This window comes from Amblyomma americanum, chromosome 5 (genome assembly GCF_052857255.1).
Source record: "Amblyomma americanum isolate KBUSLIRL-KWMA chromosome 5, ASM5285725v1, whole genome shotgun sequence".
NCBI lineage: Eukaryota > Metazoa > Arthropoda > Arachnida > Ixodida > Ixodidae > Amblyomma > Amblyomma americanum.
In genome coordinates, this window is record NC_135501.1 from 200,102,511 (window position 1) to 200,128,340 (window position 25,830).

General features: G+C 44.0%; 1 protein-coding gene across 1 annotated transcript; it reads right to left on the reverse strand.

Annotated features, from left to right (window-relative positions):
* Positions 1–3,723: 3,723 nt before the first annotated feature.
* Positions 3,724–25,803, reverse strand: LOC144133402 (protein phosphatase 1 regulatory subunit 21). The gene is made up of 22 exons (XM_077666485.1): positions 25,663–25,803; positions 25,041–25,109; positions 24,821–24,961; positions 23,572–23,673; positions 21,438–21,602; positions 19,025–19,083; positions 18,860–18,954; positions 17,308–17,522; positions 16,689–16,790; positions 15,993–16,081; positions 15,746–15,882; positions 15,333–15,431; positions 13,311–13,438; positions 11,554–11,715; positions 10,544–10,642; positions 9,500–9,538; positions 9,308–9,370; positions 7,921–7,963; positions 7,725–7,834; positions 6,678–6,776; positions 5,585–5,731; positions 3,724–4,170 (listed from the first exon to the last, which is right to left on the reverse strand). Exons 1-22 carry the CDS (start codon positions 25,732–25,734, stop codon positions 4,144–4,146), a joined length of 2,262 nt encoding a protein of 753 aa, XP_077522611.1. The 5' UTR covers positions 25,735–25,803; the 3' UTR covers positions 3,724–4,143.
* Positions 25,804–25,830: the final 27 nt, after the last annotated feature.

The following is a 25,830-nucleotide window of genomic DNA, read 5'->3' on the forward strand; positions in this document are numbered from 1 at the left end:
TCCGAACAGGCTATAATTTTCTGGAATGGCCGTTTTCAAAATGGCCCACTCCGACACTGCATACCATGCTACTGCTATTGGCCTGCGTGTTCTGTACCGCAGTGCGGTACATTTGTGTGGCAGCATTCATGATGCTCATACATATGGCATTCCAGATTAGCTGACATGACAGGGTTCAGGGAAGTTTAGTAAACCCTGCCCTCATGGGAGGCCAGGGCTCATGCTCTCGTCAACCAAGATTTGGTGCAAGATTGCTTTCTGTCGTTATCAGCAGCAAAAGGTAATTTTCCCTGCTTTTGAGATCATGGTAACAGAGTTAATATACTAACCATGTTGCATGTCCCCTAGTGGGGTTCAGTGTCAAGTCTTTTAACAGCTACAGCTTTTACTCCACGAGTTATGGCACCGCTGCTAATGTTTCGCTGTTCAGCATAAATATTTGCACGAGCAGTGAATAATCATAGGAATATTTAGCTCGTATATGATAAACTATTCTTATTCAATCTGGTTTCGAAAAAGCACTATTTGCACACTCCTATAGAGTGTAGTTGTGGACTCATTGCATACTACAAAGCAGTAGCAGCATTGGCTCTTTTTGAAAGAATAATATGAATGATATTATAGTTCAGAGTTTGAAATGTAGCAGTTGCAAAATATTATCTTGAAGAGGATAATGTTTTGAAGCACATATTCTGAAGTTTACTTGCATTTACACACACTTTTCTAGAGTTTAAATTCCACAACTAATATTTATCACTTTGCTCGATTTATTTGTCATGGCCACTACTAGTCCTACTTATTAGAATACAAAATATGTGTACTAAGGATCTGTTCTTAAAAGAATAAGGAGAGTATCTAGCCTGCAGGAATGTTATAACTGACATTACTGATAAAATGTTTATGAGATGGGCAACATGAACCAAAGGAAGACATTTTTCACCGTGTTTGTTTCTTACACAAATGCCACTCCAGCTATTTTACGATGTCTAGGTGATTTTGGGGAACCACAATATCCCAATATATAGCCCCATTTCTTAAGCATATACACCCAAAAAACATTGCTTTGGGGACTAAAGTATTATTACATGAAGTATTATTATTACACATCCGCAACCTCAGCACTCATTTTTTTTTTCCAAAGGTTGTCTCTGCAGTGGCACCACACGGTGCTTAAGGGGTCCCTGAAAAGGGTTTTTGAGGTTGCCTGTAATATGCTTGCATTATGTAGAGTACAAGCCACCGAGTGTTTATGCCGTGTACAGGACCTCAAAAGTGAGCCAATGATTTACAATATAGTTTTAAAAATTTGCGCTTCCATGCCTCGCGGCGACCTGCGGAGCCGAGCTTTTGCCCGAATCCGTGCGTAACGCGTCATGCAGTGCTTGTTATGTCAGCAGCGGCAGGCTATGCGACGTCTCTTTTTGACGAACTACCATGGCCATGGCCGGAAGCTCCGCCTCCACCCCCTCCCACGTGCATTGGCAGCCGGCAGAGGAGCGCCGACATTTCAGCATGCATAAAGTGACGAGAGGAGAAAGGCGCGAAGATGCGTAAATTCAAATTTTGACTACTGGCAACTTAGGTTGGACAAAACGGACAAAAATAATTTTTGCCGGAGGGTATTTGCGAAGCGGCGTCCATTAACATATTAGGCATACTGCAGCGTTATTCGGAGCCCCTTTAACTACTGAGAGTGAATTGTTTTACACTTTTCTCATACCTCGTAAAGAGAGACAGACAGGCCTGCATTCTTTATTAGCTGCAATATTTGCAAACCAGGACAACTGCTATAAAAGAAAAAACCAGTTGGAGCTTTTCAGTCCATTGCAAGGCTTTGCATTGCACCAGATGGCACTAAGCTATTGACTGCAAGTCACTTCATGCTTACAAATGTTCTCAACAAGACACACTGGATCTGCTTCGTTTCTGTATGGAACACTTTTTCCTAGTGCCACAAAATTAACTCTTTCAGATCCAGTGATCCTTCCAATTTGAATCACTAAGTTCAGGGGCCACCAGTCTTGAATTGAGTGAGAAAGTCCTGCTGTTTCTGCAGTAGCTCTGACATTTAGCAGTTCATCTACATATCTTAGCGGCATTTCACCTGACTGACATATGCTAGTATACAGGAGATGGATATAAAAACAGTACGCTTTGATGTCGGCATCGCCTGGTGCCACGTCCTCCTTTGCACCATTAGAAGAAAGAAAAACATTTTTTTCTAATCACGTGGAAGGGTATAAGTAAGCTCCACATTACTCCTTCAAAATAAATTCTTTTGGCTAAACACATTTACAAGCAATAAAATATTTTGCAAATAGACGCCGCGATGGCTCAGTGCTTATGGCGCTCGGCTGCTGACCCGAAAGACGTGGGTTCGATCCCGGCCACGGTGGTCAAAGTTTTATGGAGGCAAAAAATCTAGAGGCCCATGTACTGTGTGATGTCAACGTATTAAAGAGCCCCAGGTGGTCGAAATTTACGAAGCCCTTCACTATGGCGTCCCTCATAGCCAGAGTCACTTTGGGACGTTGAACTTAATAAACCATTTCGCAAATGATAGACTCCAAATGGAATCACTGGGACCTGGAGGCCCTGTTGCAGAATAATCAGCAAAGTCCTATTTAAGGTACCTGTCACTGCTTGTGTCGTGTAAATGCTGCCTCTTTCGCAGCCTATATGTAACAATAAACGTTTTTTCTTCCAAAGAAGATGCACATATTCAGCGGACGCACTTTTCATACAGAAAGGAACAAGTTTCATGAGCAGCCCACCAAAAGTGTGGAGGTGTCATTCATCCAATGAAGAAATAGCATTTATCGCACATAGAGCAGCACAACAACCCAAGGGCAAAGCATGACACAATAGAATTCAACCTCTATAGGATATCGCCCATGCCAGCAAAGCAAACTGAAATTGTAGGACGATGCAGGATCGAGTGGTAGTGCAACTGCGCCGAAGGTTGAAAGCCATACAGCTTTCAACCTCCGAAAAGCTGGCCAACTCGCCCAACAGTTCATGTTGTGCAACCAAAAAGGTTATCACAGAAAAATCCTTATTGTGAATGCAGCATGATACTGCTGAACAATGCAGAAATCATGAATAGGACCCCCACTGAAAGGAACACCTTCACTGCATGAATACTTCGAACTCTTTTACATCGACTAAATGTTTGATATCTTTGCACAACAATTTTTTAGTCTGTACAATAAGCAGATGCTGTGAGCTCGAGGCTGGAAATCTGGATACTGGCAGCGTGGCTGCCCTGCCTCTAACATGGCACGTCTCAAAATAGCCATTGCTTGTCTTCAACAAACTTAAGAATTCCACTTATACATAGGACCGAACACTGACCCGCACGCAATGAGAAAATAACAACCGAGGTACAAGCTATGTGTCATGTCATTCATGCACATTCTTGGTAAGAACTGGCATCCTTTAGTCCAGCAAAAATTAGCGAAGTTTCAGAGCAATTGATATTTAAATTTGCAACGAAATCACAAACCTAAGTACTTCGCACTCCCGTGTCCCAATGGTTCTATTTGAAATCATGCAAGAAAACTTATAAAGAACCGAAGATAATGTTCTGATGTTTTAGAATTACCCTCCCCCTTACACATGGTAGTTTCTGGATATAGATTTTATATTGAACAGTTTTAATTTGAGCTGGAAAATGTTAAGGTACTACAGATTTCTCCCGCTAGCGTCAAAAGGACACAACAGTGAAACAGACACAAGGAGCATTTATTGCACCAAGCTCTTTGCATGACCAGAAAGAAAAAAAACAAGGCTGGAATGGCCAAAGTGGTATGGGTTGCGCACAATCGCAGAGCAGCATGATTATGCAGGCTACAATAGGTTGGGGGCACATGGGCGGTGTGTGATAAAACCGGGGCATCGTTTCTGCTAGAACTCGTTAACGTTGACGACAAAGTCCTCTTTCAAGTTGCGTGTGTGCACTGCCACCTAGTGAGGAAACGCCTTCATCGGTGTGTGTATGTGCGTGGAATCCTGCTCCACCCACACCACTTCCCTCGCAGCACCGTGACGGAGCCAACGTTTCTCGCTTCTCCGTGGTTGGCCCAGCAACACATGGGACGCCATGTGTGTGCTTTTTCTCATGTCCCAGGAATGTCCTTGCCCTCACTTTGGCTTCAATTTTTTGCCAAACTGAAAGGAAAAAGTGCACAAATAAAAAATGAGGTGAGATTCTAACAAACTGGTGGGCTTGTTTGTAAATCACCACATAAACACACATGATGATACAGGATCACTTGCACCGACTACCTTGAACATGAGCCTCAAAGTCAATACCCTAGTAAACACAAGACAATGAAAACGGAAAGAAAACAAGCCAGGACTGTTTAAAATCAGCATCATGCAAACTATGGTGACATGGTTAATTGAAATGGATGCAATAGTTTGCAAAATGCACAATTATGACCATGCGACAAAAGACGTCACTATGGAACAACGACAAAACAAGTAGTACATCTTAGCCGACGCAATGTTTGCAACTATCCAGCTGTGAGAAGTGCCATATTGGGCCCTTTGAAAAGATGCTTTTTGCATTCAGTAGGATGCAGCTAGTACCCATGAGAATGCACCCCACTAACGATGAACTGCAAGGAATAGCCCTTTGCCACTGCTACGGCAGAGCGAAGAGCTGTCACAGAAAATACTGACTCGTGCTATTTACAGAGGCATAGTTTCTCACATGAACCGAACCTAACAAAACTTGGAAGGTACTCAAGCGATTTAATCAAAATGACGCTCTAGATCTGTCTTCAACTTTTTTTCAAAGCCTTCAACTTCAAAGCCTTCTAGAATTTTAATTTTGCACAAGCACATGTCTTAGACACTTGCGCTTGCATAATGCCTATACAGTCCTTGCAACTAAAAGCATTTTCAGTCCATCACCACCATCAGCTCAGTAGCCGGCTAGTCCATTTACATGTTGCACTTGTTTACGGGCTAGCATATTGTTTTCTCTCCTCCTTCCAGAGTGATGACAGGCATTAGCTGACGTTATAACTGCATCAACAAATGCCACAAAATGTTCATAGAAGTCGTTCCTTTTCAAAAATTCGACTGCACCAAGTTACCGGCACAACTTGGCCATTTCAACAGGCAGGACATACAAAGTTTCACCTATGGTTACTTGAAGCTAGCCTCATGCAAAAAAACGTGCTATCTGCTCAGCTTTGATAAAGTATGCAGCAAGTTTGTCTTCAAGTTTTGGCTTGGGCATCATGAGTTCTGGCCCCAATTCTGGCTGGAGCTTCAACTTCTGGCTCTGCACCAAAATACGAAGCCTGGTTTGGAGCAAATTTCGAAGACTGCCCACAGCGAGAGCCAAAAGTACTCTGCGCTTTCTTAATGTTTTTGACCGCTCACATGTGAGAGCCAGATAGGCGATGCCCGACGACAGAAAGCGCACAGAACACGCGGACTTCCCCACAAGACGAGTACGGGGTGTTACACGATCGTGGGCACCTTGCGGCAGTGGCAGCATTGGGCGCTAGTGTGCAAAGCACCACTTGAAAATGTTGCTCTCGGCATGCAGCAGCACTGGTGGCCGCACCTTGGTCGAGGAGGAGGACGAGGAGCTGTGCCGCAGGGCGTCAATCTCGTCCTTCTGTTGGGTCAATTTCTCATTCATGCTGGCCAGGTGCTCACTCATGGTGCTGAGCTGGTCCTCGTAACTGCGTGCCGTAGACCGCATCTCGTCCTATCAACGTGAGAAATCCATTCAAGTATGGTGGGGCAAATGCTTGTTTGCAGAGCAGTGTACTGTTTCCAAGCAGGACAGACAAAAAAAAACTCCTTTTGTCGAAACGCTGCCTTGCAAACTAAGGCTCCCCTCCAGCTCCTTGTTTACTTTATACTGACATGAATTCCATCTTTTATACCCTCTCTCTACCAGTAATGTTTGTAAAGCATGATAATGCATGATATCAATATCAATAAGGTGTCGAATGTCTGTAAGGCATCGTAATGTCTATAAAGCATCATAATGTCTGTAAGGCATAGCAGTGTCTGCAAAGCATTGCAATGTCTGTAAGGCAATGCAATCTGCAGAATGGTGGTTTTGGCTTGTTAGTGCACTGCTGACTTGAGTACCGACAGCTATTAGACTAGGCAAACAATAAACAAGCATGATACACTGCCCTTGAACATGGCTCTGTCATACATTCATAATCAGGGGCAAACAAAAACAGGCCCCGCAGGACTCCATAGAAATAATTACATCTGATTCATTGAAATTTTTGCCGTGCAACTAAACCAACAATCAGCAAAAACCTGCAAAACTTGTTGCTAATTCATGCCTACACCCTGAGGCCCTTATAACCCTAATGGGAAAGGATCATACAGAGTAAAAGCATTGCCACAAGTTAACTTGACAAGCATTACACACTGCTGCTGCCAACTAGCCACATAAAATAAACTACAATGATGAACAGCAGACTTGTTGAAAGCTGGAACTTGAGTTCTGTTCAGCCAATCTTAGAGTAACTGGCAAATCACCACTCAAAGTCAAAATGAGCTTCATTTGTAGCCTCGGGGCCCTGAACTGTCAGTACATCAGTACAACCCCCGATGTGCCAGGCATGTCAACAGCGCTCTCATACACTCAGGCACTCCTCTGCAACACCCAGAGGGCACCGATCGTTTACCCTGAGCTGCTGTAGTGTCAGCTGTGTGTCTTGAAGCTGGTTCTCAAGTTCAACCCTGTGCTGTTCTGCCAAGTGCAGCCTCTTCTGCAAGGCCTTGCACTGAAAGAAGAAGACACAGGTATGATTATAAAAGGAGTGGGGGGTGGGGGTTGGGGGGGTAAAGGGGGTCATGTGACCACTCCAAGGACCGTCAGACTATCGACATCCATTCAGTGGAACAGCTTTAAAACACCTACTTGTTGTAATTTGTTTGCGTAAACCGACTGTTCCCTTTTATATCGCAGCAACCTGTACCCATCAAACAGCTCTTCCCTTTGAAAGGCTGGCATCTGCCTTTCGCAGCACAGTGACGTACGTGGCCAGGTAGAAGGAACACATTGTGCACAAATGCAGAACTGCGTTTTTTTTTTTTAAAGCAATGTTTATGGCTCTTTGTGTAGTGCTTTCTAATCACAATGATTTGCCAACTCACGAAACTTCAACTCTGGGATACATGAATTGCAATATTTTGTTTTTCAGAAAAAAAAGAAAGGAAAATTGTTTTTTTGGGGAAAGGAAATGGCGCAGTATCTGTCTCACATATCTGCTGATACCATAAGGGAAGGAATGAAAGACGGTAGTGAAAGACGAAAGGAAGAAAGAGGTGCTGTAGTGGGGAGCTCCGGAATTATTTCCACCACCTGGGGATATTTAATGTGCACTCACATCGCACAGCACACGGGTGCCTTAGCGTTTCGTCTCCATCGAAACGCGGCCGCCGCGGTCGGGTTTGAACACGGGAGCTCCGGATCAGTGGCCGAGCGCCCTAACCACTGAGCCACCGCTCGCGCGGCGGGTGTTTTTCAGAAGCCAGGAATTTGAATTTTTGTTTGCAAGATGAGAATAGCTTCCAGATGCATCAGACGCAAGCTTGCCAGCCTTGAAATGAAATCAACATAGCTCCAGACTGCCCCAGGCTCCACACTTGATGCATGCTACTGGCTTCTACTAGCTATCTGTTTCTCTGATCGCACTAGTCGCTGCAATCAAATGAGTCGGACCGCTCACCTCGGAGTAGTAGTAGACTGCTTTGCTGTCAGCAAGCTGGTTCTGCCGAATCATCTCCTTCATGCGCGCTTTGAAGTGCTCCGCTATCACCCGGCCATCATGGCCGTCCCCTGCAACATGTCAGTATTCAGTTGCTAACCGATGAATCGCACACTTCTCGAAATCCAAGCACCATCAGCAAAGCAAGGACACTAACCTTCGCCTTGATTCAGCAACTGCCCAGACACTGGTAACATGTCCTGCAGAAACAAGTTAAAAAAAAATTATACTTGAGGCATGTAAATGTAGAATCTTATAGTGGGGTAGTAAATACCCTGTTGTGGCAGTGTTAAAAATTTGTGACAGAGGTCCTGGCTCAAATTGTATCTCAAAAGCGAGACTGTTGTTGAAGCAAAGCTGGCTTGCAAAGGCAAAAATGTGTCCCAAATCATTTAGTTATTTAATTAGTATCTAGTTATTTAGCCATCAAGTTCTTAAATCACTAAATTAAATTCTCAGTTCCTTAAAATGAGTATTGAAAATTAAGAATTTGCGACTGTTCACAAAGGCAAACCTTTGCAACTAATTCAAAAATGTAAAAATAAAAAGCTAAACAAGTGCACAATATTGCAGAGATGGTTAAAGAATGAAACATTATACAACTACACATGCCACAAAAGTTGCAACAAGTGACTGTTACCGGCACTGACATTAGTTAATAGCAGCACTGATGCGTGAGCATCAAGTAAAACACTTAAGGTACTTCGGAGCTATTTTAGACATTTCTTTGTGTTTACTGTTTGCAATGCTCATTGACTTGCTTGTTATGTTCCCTCTCAAGCACCCATGCAGCACCCAATCGTAATTTATCTGCTTAGCACCACTCTAGTATGTTTTGTCGCGGCGTTCTCAAAATACGGCAAGTGAAATCGAAACGTTATTAGTCCAATGTGCTTTAGAAGAACCCCCCAGGTGCATTGAATTTCAATCAAGAGTGCAGTTAGTCAACAGCATTCTCCCGAGCACAGCCACACAGGTACAAAGAAAAGCTTTCAGTTTTCTCAAACTTTGTAGTTGAAAAAAATTTTTTTTTTCTGGCTCGGGCTATGCTCAGGCAGGTGCAAATGTGCAATTACTCCCTTGACTGAAATCAAACTCTGCAGTAGTCCACAAAAAGTATTATGTCATGTTCAATAAAAACTCCGCGAGGAGCCTGAATAGGGCTTCAATAAAAAATCTCGAATTCATTGTGAACATGCGAGTACACAATGCACAAGTCCCTGACCGCCATCAGGAACTGACTACACTGAGCAAAGACCCCCAACTTTTCTCAATAGAAGTTTGAGTACTTTGTCACTCATGAATTCCACAAGTATGAAAGCTTTACACTCAGGTAGCAAAGATGCAATTTCAGAACATCTCTATACATATTTTTAGATTTGTTCTTATGAAAAAGCAATGCTTACAGTCGGGGATGCGTTTCACATTTGGGTAAGTGACGATCTGAAAAATTGTTAAGCCAAAACTTTCGTACAAAACTGCTAATCCTTTTAACCAATCTAGCCTCGTCCATATTCACAGAGATAAAAATTCAGGCATCTTACCTTGGCCTGTCTTTCATACTTGGCTTGCATTAGTTGCCATTCTAGCATCCAATGCTCCTTTTCCTAAATTCACGCACACAAGCACGCACATGCACAAAAAGAAAAAGACCACGCATTGTCAGAAAGGTTGAACACAATGTTAGGCACTGCAAGGAATGCTCAAGCAGATCCTTAACAGCGAAAGCTGCTCACCTCCTCAAGTTTTCTCACTTTGTTCTTCAAGCTTTCCAGCTAAAATCAAAACGAAAGAAAAAATAGACAGCCGATCAATACTGATCATGTTTCAGGGTATGCATTAACACTGGAAATGTTAATGCATGCATTAACACTGGAAATGTTAATGCATATCCCAATGCTTCACACACCCAAGGCTTCACACACCCAAAGCTTCACACACCCAAAGCTTCACACACCCCCAAGGCTTCACACACCGCACACTTTCTACGCTAATGAGGGGTCTAATGCCAATGCATTACAAAGAAACAAAAATAACTGCATGCGCTGCAGTACTTAGGCCATGCTTGTAACTTGTCTTTATTTTGCCTTGGTGAAAATTGAAGCATAAGAGATAGTACAAAACAGTAGTCAAGAATTAAACTACGCATAGGGAGGCTAAAAGTTTGAACTACAGTAGAATCTCGGTGATACGAACATGGTTGATATGAATTTCGCGATGATACGAATTCGTAAAATTCCCTGGCTGGAGTGCATTGTGCAAAACGTACGAAATTCCGGATGTTCCGGACTCTCTTCAGCACCACATTGGATGATACGAACACGCGAGCCGCGATCGCACCCTCGAGCACCAAGTGCGGCCCTCAATCACCAAAATCGCTAATCGCGTGGTATGCACCGCGAGCAACAGTGGTGCGCGGCCTTCACATCACCGAAATCGCAATCGCTAATCGCGCAGCACGCACTGCGAGCAGTGAGTGGTCCACACATTGCCAAAATCGTGATCGCTAATCGCGCGATGCGCACCACAAGTAGCGTGGCCGTGGCCGCACGGCCGTGAATAAATCCTGTCGGCCGTAAACAGATCTGCGTGCATGCATTTTCTATGCTTCTGCATATGAATTTTGTTTGTTTGGATGATAAAAATTTCGGATGATGTGAATTTTTTCGTGACCCCGTGAGATTCGTATCGCCGTGATTCTACTGTATTAGAAAGTCTTTGTTAATATACAGCAAAACTCAATTCTTAAAACAATTGCAATCTTGACAAGGGCACAGTACCTGCTGAGCGAATGACTCCTTGTTCTCAGCGTGACTCTGAAGAGCTCCAGAATTCTCAATTGCAATTTTATATGGTACAGAATCAGGGTTCTTCGTGTACTGTCAGCATAAAAAAGAAAGAAAAGAGAAAACCACCAACAAAGCTTAAGTACTATAGTCTTTAGCACGCATAACAGGTATTTACACTTGAAGTAAACAAAAGAGTGTTCAGTCTAACTGCATGCAGCTAAACAACCAATAGGGAAGGTTAATAAGAACGGACAACTGGGCGGGTTGGTAGGGATTCTTGTTTAACTGCACAAAAAAACGAAGGCAGAGAACAAGAAGGCACAACACGGGCATTTAATCTTCATTACCCAGCGGTGCTGATGGCCTTAATAGCTGTGTGCGCGTGCCGAGCAAGGACGGCTTTGTAAAAGTTAAACATGAGGGAAGGTTATTACCATTCCTTCTTCATCAGGATATTAACAGCAAAGTGACAAAACATGAGCACTTGACTAAACATGCAGAAATTTCAGTAGGTTATGCCCTGATGGAAAAGTGAAGGTCACCTTCTACAGATGAGTCTCAAAAGTGAAACTGGATGTAATGCAGGCACGGAGAGCTCCACAAAAAAAAAAAAAGTCTTATAGTCGGGCATGAAATCCGTTCTATGCTTGGATAAACATGCCTGAGTAAGCAAACATTCAAATATCATGAACATAAAACTATCAAGTCGAATACGGAAATAAAGTTCAATTGATACATGAAGCCTTGAATTTTGTGGGTCCCTCAAAGTCATCTCAGATACTGAATAAGCTGGCTTGCAAGTTTTTCATTTCTCTCACAACCAGCAGAATGTGACCACTCAAAGTACTTTAAGATGACTAACGAAGAAGCAAAAAGACTGGTGTGTGGGCCACAGCCTAGCTTCCGCCTAATTAACTCTACCGGAGATGGGAGACATTTATAGGGGCAATGAGAGACAAGAAGAACTAACGACGGCTTGATGTGCTCAGGAGCATACTGACCAGCTGGCAGGTTTTGAGGTAGGATGTACCCCTCTGCCTGAGCAGTGCCACATGAGGTCCCAAGTGGGATGTGCAGAGGGTCTTCGCTCTGGCAAGGCCCCTGCACTGGTAGGCCTCCCCAGCAAACAGCACCTTGCTGTGGTTTTCCAATGCTCGGGACAGCTGCGTCAATCCACACACACACAAAAAGAAGAAGGAAAAAGAAAGTGCCAGTCAATGTAGTTACTGAAACATCAGTGTGTGCATAAAATACTTTGCCATGGGTGCCTTATAGTGCTGACCGATGCTAAAAAAGAAAAAAGCAGACTGGTTGTGATATATCTTACAGCATTCCTCCACACCTGTTACAGGTCCTACACAGATCTGTAGGTGTTTTTTATGCGAAGCATACTAGCCGCACAACCAAGCTCTTCCTTGCTGCGCCGCGCGCGGCCGCGTAGCTACCACTTGACCTACATCGGCGCACCACGTGATATGACGTCACAACAGCTGTGAAAGCTGGGGCTCAACTCGTGCGCTCGCTTGCGCACGCGCAGCCTCCGCCGGCGGCCTAACTCCCGCTCCTACCGCTAGGAGATACTGACATCGCGCAATTGTATAAAAGGCGACGCACTCGTTGAGTCAGTTGAGCAGCGAGATGTCGGCCAGGGAGAGGGCGGCTCGCCAGACCGCAAAGCGCAAGTTACAAAGAGCCACGGAAACGGGAGAAGAACGAGAAGTACGGCTTGCCAAGCGACGTATGCTTTGCATCCTAGGCTTAACCATAAGCTAAGCCAGGCCATTTTTTTTTTTAATGTAGACCTCAATTATGAAAATAGGGCTTGAATAGCACAATTGCTTTGTGATTTTAATTGGTCTCCTCGTTACAAGCCAGTAGCCAAAAAATATTCATAAATTAATTGAAATATTTATATTTATAGAACTGAGTCGCCAAAGATGCAGTTTGCTCAGTGATGCTTTTCCACTTGCCTCAGTGAAAATACAGTGGTGAAAAAAATCTATGAATACAACATACAAAATGGGTTGGCTGTCAATTCAGGAAAGCAACTAATTCAATTTATTGCATAATGTAAACGCCAGTGAAAATAACATCACCACACAGCTCTATCCCTACCGGATAACCTGATACCAAGTTCATTTCAATTGTCCGAAGCAAACCAGAAATAAAAGCCCGTGAGGCAGATACTATCACACAGGAAAAACGCCTGTAGCTTTGGCTGCACTGAAGTGATGCTGTCTCGAGAGGTGTTAAATAAAAAGGCACAATATGAGCTTGCAAATGGTACAAAATGGCAGAGATAGGAGAGTGGTTTCGGAATTGCGATCGCATGAAGTGGAACATCAATTCAAAGCTCTGCCTTCATTCTTAAGCCATGTGACTCCATAGCTATTAATTTTTTTTCGTACTTTGGCCTTGAGCATGGATATTTTGCAGAGATATAGTTCAAAGTACATTTACTATACAAGGAAACTTTTTGCAAAAATCGACTTTATCGTGATTTTTTTTTGCGATCTCAAGACCTGCATCCCTCTTTAAGGAGCTCCCATTTCAAGTAAAGAAACAGAGAAAGGGCCAGAAGCTAGGTGTTGCCTTGCCAAAACTTGTAATGCTTGACAGACATGGACATAAACGAAGTAGACAGTATGCGTGCTATTCGTATCCACTTGCACCACCTGTCCGTGTCTTTCAAGCGCCACAAGTTTCGTCATGGCTAACAAACTTGCCCGAACAGCCACCCCAGTCACCTTGTGCTCACCTTCTTGCAGCTGTTTGAAACAGACGCAAGGCTGCTGACGAGGCAGTCATCTGTTGTTTTTGCTTCTGATGACACTGTCGGCAACTCGTGCTCGAGCAGCATAAGGGAACTCAGCTGCCTCTTGACATCTGCGGAGACAGCCGATACGAGTTGGGTAAGCAGCATAATGCAAGTCCAATAACAAGTCTTTGAGAGTTTCGTAAAGACTCAAGGAGAAAACAACAGGTAGAGTCTTCCTGCAGAACACTTAGTGGAAGGCAATAACCCCTCTGCCACCATTTAGCTCCAAGATGTGCTGCCGCATTCCTGCAATTAAGTAAGCGGTGAATTAACCGCACTTTTCAATACAAGACGTTTTTTTTTTTCAAAATTTTTCGTTGGTGCATCATACACAATGGTGCAAACATAAACAGCCAAAAATGGTGCGCCATTTCATGTCATCTTCTGCTGTGTCTGTTAACTATGTTTGAAAATAAAATTGATACGTAAAAGAGAAAAAAATCGAGTTATTTTTAAACTGCTATCTCATATGTAAAATCACTTATTCTCGCCACAGCTGGAGTGGCATCCAGTCCAGCCATCTTTTGATTTTGGCATCAGTTCTGCCGGCGTCAGTTTCGTTTGGCTTTGCACACATCGCGCATTATTCTTGTTCAACATGATGCTGCTTGCGAGTTAAAGGATCTACGATGCAAAATTCAAGTTGCATGCTGTTGGATAGGTGCTGGCGGATGAAAACCAATCAGCAGGGAGACAGTTCAATGCATGTAGAAAAAATCCCCAGGACAGGTGCAAAGCCTCAAGAGTGCTCCAGTCGATGAAGCTGGCAAAAAATGCAGACCGCAGGAAGAACACAGACGAGGATTATCTCTGCATGGCAGCAGCTCCAAGAGTCTATTTTCGTCGCACTGTAACGAAGCAATCCTAACTGCATGTTTTTAGCACTTACCGAATTAACAGGTGCATCTTATACACTGGAAAATACAGTAACCACTTCATTCCTTCCCTTTTGCAGCAAGATGTAAGCGATATTGTCTAGATCCTCAGGTAAAAGCTATTGACCGACCTAATCGCAGTATAATGCAAGCATTCAGGGTAAATTTTTCACAGGGGAATGACCAGTGGTATGAAAACGTGCACGTAGAATTGAAAATTTAAGGATGAAAAAAATTTGAATTTTGTTAGTAGGTTCTATTTCCCAGTGGTCCACTCTCTTCCAGATAAAAGCATTGTGAAAACCATGTTAAAGAAAATTGGCAGCGGCTTAGCTCAGCTATGCCAGGATATACATAGCGAAAGCTAAGGCATAGATTGGTTAGCCTTGGTTAATCTTGATTGCAAGTCCAGGTTAGTCCGGTTGTCTAGCTGTGTTGTTGTTGCATTAAAGATGACACATAACGCGCCCGTCTTGCGGCGGCATATTCACGGTGTTTAGCCAGTCGTTCGGCGCGCTGTTCCTGTTTCCTGGGCTATTCGTTTCCTCTTCATCTCGTTCTGATGTCGATTCCAGGCCTCCTTCTGCTTAGAAGACTTGTCAGCGTCCATATTGCCGCCTCAACTATGGTTGCGGCGCATGCGAGCTCTCCTTTGCAATCCTCCGACATGTCATCAGGCATGCGACGCAGCTGGCGAAGCGAGCGGAGGCGAGCGCAACGACGAAGAAAGCGGTGTGACGTCATGCCAGATGGCGCGGCGAGCGCGCGGCTACGCCCAGCTGCGGCGGTTGCTAAGCAACAGCTCAAGGCCTGTCTCTGTGCCTCCTCGGAGCAACGCCACAGCAAAATCGCAAGTTCGTGGCCAATGTAGCTTACGCTACAAAAATGTACATTTTGACATAACACTCTTTTCGACTTTTAAATGTCTCATCAAGATCGTCAAAAAACTTCATAATAGGGCTCAAGCTTGTGACCAGGCATGTAACCAACGTTCGTGCTGTGTCCTCACTTTTTTTCATTTTCACAGTGGTTTAGCTGTGTTCCTCTAGAAGCAAAACAACAAGAAATGTACAAATAATGTTATCACCTTCAAAATCCTCCCAAAGGCACTTGCTGATGCCCACTAGCTTTCCAATGACTGCCAGGTACCCCGCACAGTGGCATGTTCTGGAGCCGGGCTCACAACCTGCACATTAAATGCGAGAGATATATTTTTCGCTCTTTCCACACAATTTTAGATCACAGTTGGTGCAGAAAGCACACAGCAGATCTCCAACTACATTAATGAATAAAGATGCACCACAAACTCGCATTACTTTGTGAACATCAGAGCAAGGGCATATACCCACTGTTTCAGTCTTTCAGGTGCTTTCGGGTACTTGAGACAGCATTTAGTATTTTATACAAAAACTAAAGATTCCATTCCATGAACACACATTTACAATGGTTTCAAGTATCCTTGCTTTTAAGTACAGCTCTAGAATCCATTCACATGCTCACCCTTTGACGACAGCAGGAGCAGATACCGGCTCATCTTGTCGAACTTGACCACCACACGACCAACCACGTGTCCGAGTTTTGCACGTAGTTCCTGGCACTTGGTGTCTGAAGTTGGAGAGCTCGCACCAGCTTTTAAACTGTCACGAACGAAGGAAGAAGGCATCATTTTTACACTTTGCATTTCCTTGGCTGCTTCCTGAACTGTTTACATCTCAGATATCAACCATTGGCAGTAAGGCGTACTCACCTGAGAGTAACGTAAGGCAAAAGCTTGTTTAGGTAACCTACATATCTTGAGAGTGCAGCAGACAAGGAGGAAATTGCTGGTCCACCATCCTGAAAATTTTTTTACACAATTATTAGTCGGGGCTCTAGCAAGAAGTGAGAGTGAAACACTGCTGCAAAAATTAGAGCTTCTCAAACACAGATGAAGGATGAAGGATAAAGCAAAAGAACACCTATGCAAACAAACAAACAAAAAATTTCTGCCATCATTGCCTAATTTTATGGTTTATGGGAATTTAACGTCCCAAAGTGGCTGAGGCTACGAGAGACGCTGTAGTGAAGGGCTCCGGAAATTTCGAGTGCCTAGGGTTCTTTAATGCACACTGACATCACACAGTGCAAGGGCCTTTAGAATTTCACCCCCATCGAAATTTGACTGCCGTGGCCGGGATCAAAGCCATGTCTTTCTGGTCAGCAGCAGAGTGCCTAAAACACTGAACCACTCCGGCGGCGTTGCCTAGTTTTCCCAATATTTCATGAATAGACATGCCACTAGACAATGAAGCCTCTCAAACATGTAGCAGCTTAAAGTAATTTCTTTAGGTTACCCATTTCCCTAGCACCCTTTATAAACTACACACATTTCTAGTTGTGGACAATAGTTTAAGCTTGCACTTATTTGATAAGCATCATCTGAATGCAGGTAGAGTACACTCACCAAAATGTAAAGCTCCCGTTGGCAAACAGAGTCAAAATATGACTGGTAAGCTTCCTCAATGGGCTGCAGGTATGCTACATTGCCATGAAGATGCTGGGCAAACTGCAAGAGAAAACACGAAGGGTTGAAATATTCATTGCGCTTTTTTCCTTGTCAAGCAGGAGTTTCCTTCAAGAACACAGAGATGCAACTAGGAAGGCACAACAGCTTGGATCTTGAAATTGCAGCAACCCCCCCCCACCCCCCCCTCCACCCACTCCTCCAGAGATATCAGAAAAATGCACTCTTCTTCATAAAACTACAGGACATACCTATAACAAAATGCTGAATTGCACACAATGTATTTAACATTCGTTTTACATCTTATTAACTGCATGAAAACAGCACATGCACAATATATCAGCTAAGTCAACACAAATAACTGCACTTTACTGAGCACTTTCCAGCGATTCAGTACACATGACAGTTTCCACAGCAGTACAATAAACTGGACAGAAAGGAGTACAAGGCCAAAGAAGTAAAGCGTAGGGAGGATAATCAGGAGAGGGTGCAGAACGACTCAGCTGGGAGAAGTAAAAACGAAGGTGGTAGAAGTAGAAGTGAGAACAGAAGAACTCACCACCTGCAGTGGTCCCTGCGCCAACTGTGGGTCCAGCCCACAGATGGCGCCACAGAGGAGCAGGCGCACACGCTGCTCGGCGTAGGTGTGAAGAGTGGACAGCGCCTGGCTCACCTCGGGCACCAACTCGGCCAGCTGCCAGAGCAACGCACGCACGCCATTCTCGTGGGACTGCCGCGTCACAGGCACGTCCAAGTCAACAGCACGCCCATCCCCTGTCAGCCAATGGCGGCACATCAGAAATGTCAGTGGCACAGAGGAACAGCACGTTGGAAAAGAAAACTAGAAAACAGCACAGCAAGCGAGAAGAAACTTGGAAGAGCGACAACACGTTAAAGAGTCGCTGCACGTACACGGACATAGGAAAGGCGAAGGATGAACAAACACAGCGCCGAGTTTGTTCACGCTTTCTCTTTCTTCTATCCATGTTGCTCGTACAGTGAACATTCAAGCTAGAAAACCAACCAGCCCAGAATCTCCTCGAAAACTGCCAAAGGTTCCGAAATTTCGGTGCTCTGAAACGTGTCAGCACACAAAAAAGCTGGTGAGCAATCATACCATGTTATGTGACAAATATACGTTAGCAGTAGTGGTTGTACATTTCGAAGGGAGTCAGTGGCAGGTGGAGGCTTCAGTTGCTGGGGCTTCACGTGCAACTGTTTTGGGGTAATGATACTCATACTGCTAACGCAGTGAAAAGAAACACAAAGAAAAGAAATGCTAGGGGAGTGCTATGCTGTTGATAGCTGCTAAACAGTGCCTGTTCAGTCTTTATCACATTGAAGTGTGCATCCCATTGTATTGGTTTTGGTTGGTTTTTGGGGAAAGGAAATGGCGCAGTATCTGTCTCATATATCCTTGGACACACTGTAAGGGAAGGGATAAAGGAGGGAGTGAAACAAGAAAGAGGTGCCGTAGTGGAGGGCTCCGGAATAATTTCGACCACCTGGGGATCTTTAACGTGCACTGACATCGCACAGCACACGGGCGCCTTAGCGTTTTGCCTCCATAAAAACGCAGCCGCCGCGGTCGGGTTCGAACCCGGGAACTCCGGATCAGTAGCCGAGCGCCCTAACCACTGAGCCACCGTGGCGGGTGCATCCCATCTGTGTCATTTTTAATTTTTCTCTAGAATGTTGCACTCTAGCCTCCAAAAACTAGCCCAGCATCAAGTACTGTTAAATGCTCTGAAATGCTAACTTGAGAGAAGAAGTCAATATTTCATGACTATGAGGACTATGTACAGTGGGACATGTTCAACTGGCAGAACAACCTCAGAAAAATATAATGGGCACAAGAAGCAGACAAATTATGGACAGAATAATTTGGTTCATGCTTCGGCAGTCATATCCATCGCTTGTGTTGCATGGCAAAAATAGAAACGTTGGCTGCCTTTATGTGCAAGCACAAAAGTAAGTTATCAATTTTTGCTAGGTAAGGCATCAGAAGATTGACTGCCGAAGCATGGTTGATATTCTTTGTGACTGTACACCAGTGTCTTTTCCAAAATGCTTAACAATAGGTGCAAAGTCTGTCTCTACATTTCCCTTACCTGCATCTCTGAAATGAACGTTCTGCTCAATAATAGTCTTTGCTTCTTCTAGTCTGCTTCCCAGGCTTTCTGTCACCTCGGCCAGCTGTGTTTCACTGGAAGTGAATGAAGGCGATGTTTTGCATTTACATTTCTGAAGATCTTGTGAGCATGAAGCAGTCTCACCTTTGTTCATTTTTCATAGATACCTCCTTCAGCTCCTTTTCACATGACTTTAGTTTCAACTGTACAGATTGAAAAAAATAAAAAATAATGAGCACACTTCATAAGACGCTTACCATCGCCAACTTGTGATGTGCCCTGAAACACAGTGATGACAATGAGAAAAGTATTTTATGGTTATAACAAGCAAAAAATCTTATGCACCACCAGATTACTACCTTAAAGGGACACCGAGGACAACTGCAACATTACAGTAGAACCCCTATATATATTAAAGTGACTCGGACCAGCAAAAATCTACTCTATCAGGGTCTTTGCTATATTAGCTATTGTGATGGCATGGCTATGGGGATGCTCTCTGGTAATTAATTGGCTACTTACTGAACCCACAGTGCTGGCTAATAAAATGAACACTCAGTAATGCCTTCCGCCCTGCTTTTATCACCCTTTGTGTGATAATTATTTTCGGTTATCACATTTCATGTTTTCGGTTTTGTTTAGCCTTGTGGAAGTACTACATTTGCACTGATACAATGCAGCTAAGAATATAACACCAATTTCATTCCATATGAAAACCAAAGCTGTGTGAGAACATGGCGTTGTCTGCTGCAGCATCAGCCCAATTTAAAAGGCAATACGTTGAGAAATGCGTGGGGCAGCCAAGCGCGGCAAAACCAGTCACGCAGTGCGGCAGCACCTCCGCTTTTTGCCGCCGCTTCCGTGTGCTTCGTGCTGCTATGCTGTGAATATTCGCCCTTTTCTCCCCTTCCCTACACCTAATTGCATATGCAATGTCTTTCCTTCCTCAGTGACCTGCGCAGCCTTCTTTGTGCGTTCATAGCCAGCTTTGCTTTTTTTTTTTCCGTAGGCGCACAGCGTTTTGCCTCCCGGCCCCAAGGGCTTCCAGATGTTAGCTTCTCCACCAAGCTCAGAAGCTGTGAAGGAAAGCAATCTTAAAAAAAAAAATGAAGCACCGTTTCACCGTTTTTGCCTCCAAATGTTGGCCTCATGCGTGCTGCATTGGCATCATTTCGCGGGAAGTATGTAGCCTTGGCCAGACGGTCTTTACTAAAACAGTTTTTTTCAAAAAAAAAAAATCTTTACTATAATCGAAGAAAAATGTAATCTACTGCAGTTACGAAATTGGCTACTGATGGAGACATTTGTATTTCCTTTTTGGTTTTTTCTAGGTTACAAAAGCTCGATTTTCGGTTAGACTGGTGCCTTTGTCGTTAGATTGTCGTAGTCAACTGATACAGGCGAACTTCAGTTCGTCCTCAGTGTCCTTTAAAGGAAACGCAAAGTCCAAAGTCATTTAAAATGAAGAGAATAAAGGTCAAGAAGTTCAATCATACAACAAATATAATATAATCAAGCAAGGCAGCAAAGAAATTCTCAGTAAAATAAATCCTACCTGAAAGGCCAGGCTGAGGGTTTTTCTCGAGGTTATCATATTTTAAAGAAACTTATACTGTACATTTTTCTCTCATTCATGGTTACTTCCACAAAGTTACGCAGCCATGAGACATCTCATTCCTGCGCAAATCGATTTTAAAGTTTCTTGTTTCTATAGCCTCAGTTCGGATGACTTCTATAGGCAACACTGCATTTTTGTCGTCACAAACATGGCCAGTATGTTAATACCGACTACCCGCTTCCCTAACCAAATTTTGAAGCTTGTCGCCTCAGACATTTTGTTAAAGGGTTAATCTGTTTGAATCACTACTTCAGCCGTTCAACAAACATACAAATGTTTTTTCAAGTAAGGTTAGTGACTTCGTTGCTGGCTTACGTGAAACACTCTCTGGCCACGAAGCAAGTTTCAGTTGTGGTCAAGTGTGGGAACTCTAAAGAATATGATAAAACTATCAGCTCAAAATGTTCAAAAAACGCCTGGAGCTGCCTTTCAATGAAGTCATAAGTCATAAATGAAATCACATGTCAAGAAGAAAATGCAGTATGATAGATGCCTTTAACAATGCCCGAGTCATTCAGTCCAGTCCTGCTACCACAAAGTAAACGAACACTGCAGTGTCAAGCACAGCAGCACAATTCCTTCAAAAAGTATTAAAACCGTTTTTCTCCCCATTCTATTTCATTTATAACAATGTATGAGATTATGATGATAATAATCTCACAATGATCTCGTATTATGACAGTATGATGAGATGGTTATCTTGTGTATATGAACCATAAGAGTTCATATACCTGAAATTACTGTCTCCTATTACCACTATACCTACACGGTTCATGTTGGTCAACCAACAGGCCAACGTATAATTGCTTCGCCCCACCCAACAAAAGCAATCATTGTGTACCTTCTCCGCGAACTATCAACCAGTCTGAGTGCAAGCCTAATTACAAAAATCCAGTATCAGAAAATAAACAAAAAATTTGAAGGGAGAGCGGGGCCCACCTCGAGTTTAGCCCGCTCCTGCGCAAGCCGGCCAATCTGTTCCTCCCGCTTGTTGACCGCCTCATTGAGCTGGTCCTCGTGAGTGGCAAGCGCCTGACGGAGCTCCTCCAGCTCAGATTCCAGCTTCTGCACTGTCTGCTTGTGCTCCAACTCGGCAGTTGACACCTGGGAGAGTCAAGGAAAAGCAGGGGGCAAGTTTATGGCCACATCTCAGAAGACGTGTCTGCGCGCACACACCCTTGCAAACCTTACAGAATGAGCCTGTGCTTACAGTACAGAGACTGGCTAATAGGGGAATATAATTACCACCTTATGCAAAATGACAACTGATACAAAATACATATGAGTATGTAACACAAAGTGCTCCTTCAAGCTACTGTTTTATTTGGGGAGTGGAAGTCAGTCTCTGTAAAGTATAAAAGTAACAAAATAGAACAGTGGGTCAGAAACTGCAGTGTCCTGGGCACAAGTTAGGTATATATCCGCCATGGCATATGGGCAGATTTCCTAGCAAGACAAGCCCCTTGCAAGATAAAACCCTCTCAGAGATGGTCTGAACAGGCATCTTACCTAATCTACCTTGTGTGCAGAGTTACTTATGCCTACCAACAAAAATGCATTAGTCGAAACGCAGCATGCAGCTGCATGTCGATGGTCAGGATGAAGTCGCATTCTATCTTAACCATTTCAGACATGATTTACAATTTCGTTTCAAAGCATGTATTCAGGCTTTGAGAAAGCCAAACCGTTAGTTTACAATTTTTTTACACCCACATACAAAATATTTGGAAATTGTAATAGTAAAAGCACCAGGATTTCTGAAATCAACACCCTACGGATTTTGGAATCATTTTGAGTTTCAAAGGCACACATGATGCCAGAAATCCAGAAACAAAATGGACATTAGTAATGGTGGCAAAATCTGACAGCAAGAAAAAGGTGGAAGATATGCTACCAAGTTCACTGTTATATGAAATATTTTTGCTGTTTTTGTTAGCTGGCATAAAAAAAAAACTTATTTACAGGATGAAAGATGCTAAATATGCCTTAAATGAAGAAATCAGTGCTAACTAAAGCACACTCAGAGCTACAAGTTCACTATGTGCACAATTGTGTACAAAGTGCCTTAAAAGAAGCTAAAATTCCCATGATGGGATAGCAACTAGACTGTCAAGCCACTTCTGACCATTCATCCTTTTGACAATGGCAAAGCGCATGCACTCATGCTTCGCGGCCAAGTCATAGCACATTTTGGCAGAGTAAAAAGAAAAAAATTGCCGACGGCCTACCTCTCTTAGGCCAGGATATACGTGGAGAAAGCGCGGCGATTTCTGGATCGGAAGAGTTAATATATGAAACCCGTGCATTCACTAGATGCGCCTTTATTTATGATTAAACCTTGAGCCGTCATGGCGGAGTGGTAGCGTCTCCGCCTCTAACGCCAAATGCCCTGGTTCGATTCCCAGCCTCGACACACGTTTTTTTTTTTATTCAGTGAGTGTATGGGGGTTTCAGTGGCTCCCATAGATGCCGCCACCGAATACGTTGGTGTGACGTCATGCCAGATGGCGCTGCGAGCACGCGGTGTCCACCGCCCGATGTAAAGGGTTCAGCCGTATCCATCCATCCATCCATCCATCGTCCGCCCAGCTGCTGCGGTTGCTAGGCAACGGCTCAAGGTCTGTCTCTGTGCCTCCTCGGTGCACCGCCACAGCGAAATCGCAAGTTCGTGGCCAGTGTAGCTTTCGCTACAAAAGAAAATTTGTTCGGTCGCGAGTGCGGTCGCCTGGGCTACGACTGCCAATGCAATGCCAGAAACTCATCTCCCAGAGAGCTAATGCTCTCCTTGTAACTTTAAATATTTCCAGCAATGCAGTTATACAGCCCCCACAAGGAACAGAACATGAAAACAGCAAATGCAAATGAATGCTGTGCCAAGCAGAGCTAAAAATACACAGAGGAAAACTAAGCATTCCTGTCATAGTGAAATCAAATGTTTTGCTTATTTGCAACACCAGGTATATTACTTATATCGTGTGTTACTTATGTGCAGCTTCACCCAATACAACATAAAAATTATGAAGATCCTGTGTCAGTGCAACGGAGCAATGCAAAACCAAAAGACATCCGGTACCTGCAAATGCAGCTTTTCGTTTTCTTCAATGCGACTCTGCAATTCGGCGTCGATAATTCCCTGGTGCATTGGAGATGCTGTGGCCGCTGCATGGTGCTTTTTCTAAACACACAAAAAAAAAGCTCCCGATTAATTACGAAACACTTGACGCATGCTGACACGAAGTCCGTGCAATGGTTGACAAAAGAATTATTTGGATGGAGCTGAAAGGCAAAGTAGATCAAGAAAGATTATGAACACGTGTTTCACTCCAAGAATACTGCAGCTCAATACAGCAGAGAGGCTTGTGTTGGAAAGTTATTCAACGTAGACAGCACATAAGCTTGATGTCCGAATGTGAATATCAGAAAATGTTCACATCACTCTGGAAATGAGCACAGTTCAATGCTATCAGAAATGTTACATGACAATACACATCTTATGTTTGTGATATTTCACATAGTTCAACTGAACTTCTTCAAAAGACAGACCTAAACATTTGTTTAGCTAACATAGAACAGTCTAAACTTTCTTCAACACAAAAATAATTAGATATTATTTTCAGTCTGTGACCAGGTCAAGTACAAAGCTATTTAGAAAGTGACCAATACTGCAAAGCATCATCGTCTGACAGGTTTACCTATGAGGCACCGAGCTGAAAGTCTCTCCTGCAGCAAGTTATGCGAAAAGAAATAAGCGAATGCACTTGCAAGCACTAAAGGCCACAAACTGCAGCAACCTCGAGCATCAAAAGCGTGTTGCATATCAATTCATTAATTTCCTGCTTCCAGGAAGCATGTAAACATGTCAACTAAGTGTTTGTTAAACAGCCATTACATCTAGACTGCTGCTGCAGATCCCTGCTGTACACTCCACTTTGACAACTAGATAAATTGTAAATTGTGGGCTTTAATGTCCTGAAGCGACACACACACTATGAGGGATGCAATAGTGGAGGTCACCGAATTAATTTATACTGCCTGGGATTCTTCAAAACCTGTCTAGTAGTGCAGGGACATTTAATAAAGTTAGTGCATGCATTAAGCTTGTTCAGTACAGTTGTATGATCATTTTAACTTATAACTCAGAGGGAGGGGGGGGGGGGGGCAAAAAATTAGTTAAAATTAGGAGGACCCTTTTTAACGCATGTGATGTTGGTAGGACCAACACGTCAGTTCGAATAAACTGGAAGTTCGAATTAAGCGAGTTTCGAACTAACGAGATTGCACTGACATAATGCTGTTGACTTTTAAAAATGTGTGCCGTTTACCTTGTTCTTTTTAGAGCGATCTTCTTCGAGTTCTTCCTGAAGGAAACTGACACGTTTAGTGAGCTGCTGATTGCAGAAATTCAGGCTTTCGACTTCTTGCAGCAGCTTGCGCATGCCCTGGTCCTTGTCTTTCAATGCATCCTGCAGGTGGAAGCGTCACACACTGCTCGCACGTGTTCCCAGGTTATAATTAGCTTAACGAGCTCCCACAATGCCTCACCTTCAGTTCGGCGCTCTTGGCCTGCTCATCCGCCACAGCTTTCTTGAGAACTTGAGCTTGCGCCCGTAGCTGTCACGGAACAATTGCGAAACACGATAAGGGAGTGATCGAAAACACGAGCTGCGAGTTGGAGCGAGCAGTCGGCGTACAGCGATATCATCTGCCGATAAATCTGTTGGCTGTTTGTAACGGCAGCTAATTCTTTTTCCTCAACCGCGTCGAGCTCACCCAGGCTGCTCGATGAGCGCGATGTAGAACACATGTTCGCACAGAAGACTTCAGAAAGCTGTATTGTTAAGAGGGAAACATAGCTGCTTGCGCAAGCATTTAGCGCCTTTTTTTTATTAAGGAAACCTTCGCTCGCTTAGTCTGATCATTACACAACGCCGACAGCCAGACCGCAATCTCCACCCCCTAATTCATTGCCAAGGCGACGCCACAAGATGCGTTAGCACACCGTTCAACGCGACACAAGGACGTCAGATGGTTGTGTAACGCTAAAGCAGGAAACGAGCTCAACTGACGCGAGCGTCATCGCACAACCGGCGCGCACACCCGCTCACGCGACACTTGTTTTGACAACAGCGCGAAGAGGGGTGGTGGGCTGGACCCACGACACTACCTTGGAGTATTCGTAGGCCAGCTTCTGGTACTTCGCCGGCAAGCCACCCTCGGGAGAGGCTGACTCGTCCATCAAGCCCACGCCCACGCGGCGAAGCGATCTCACGCCGCGGACGAGTGGCTTCGGCCGCTTTGGGCCTGGGCGGTTTGGGTGGCCCACCGCGCACGC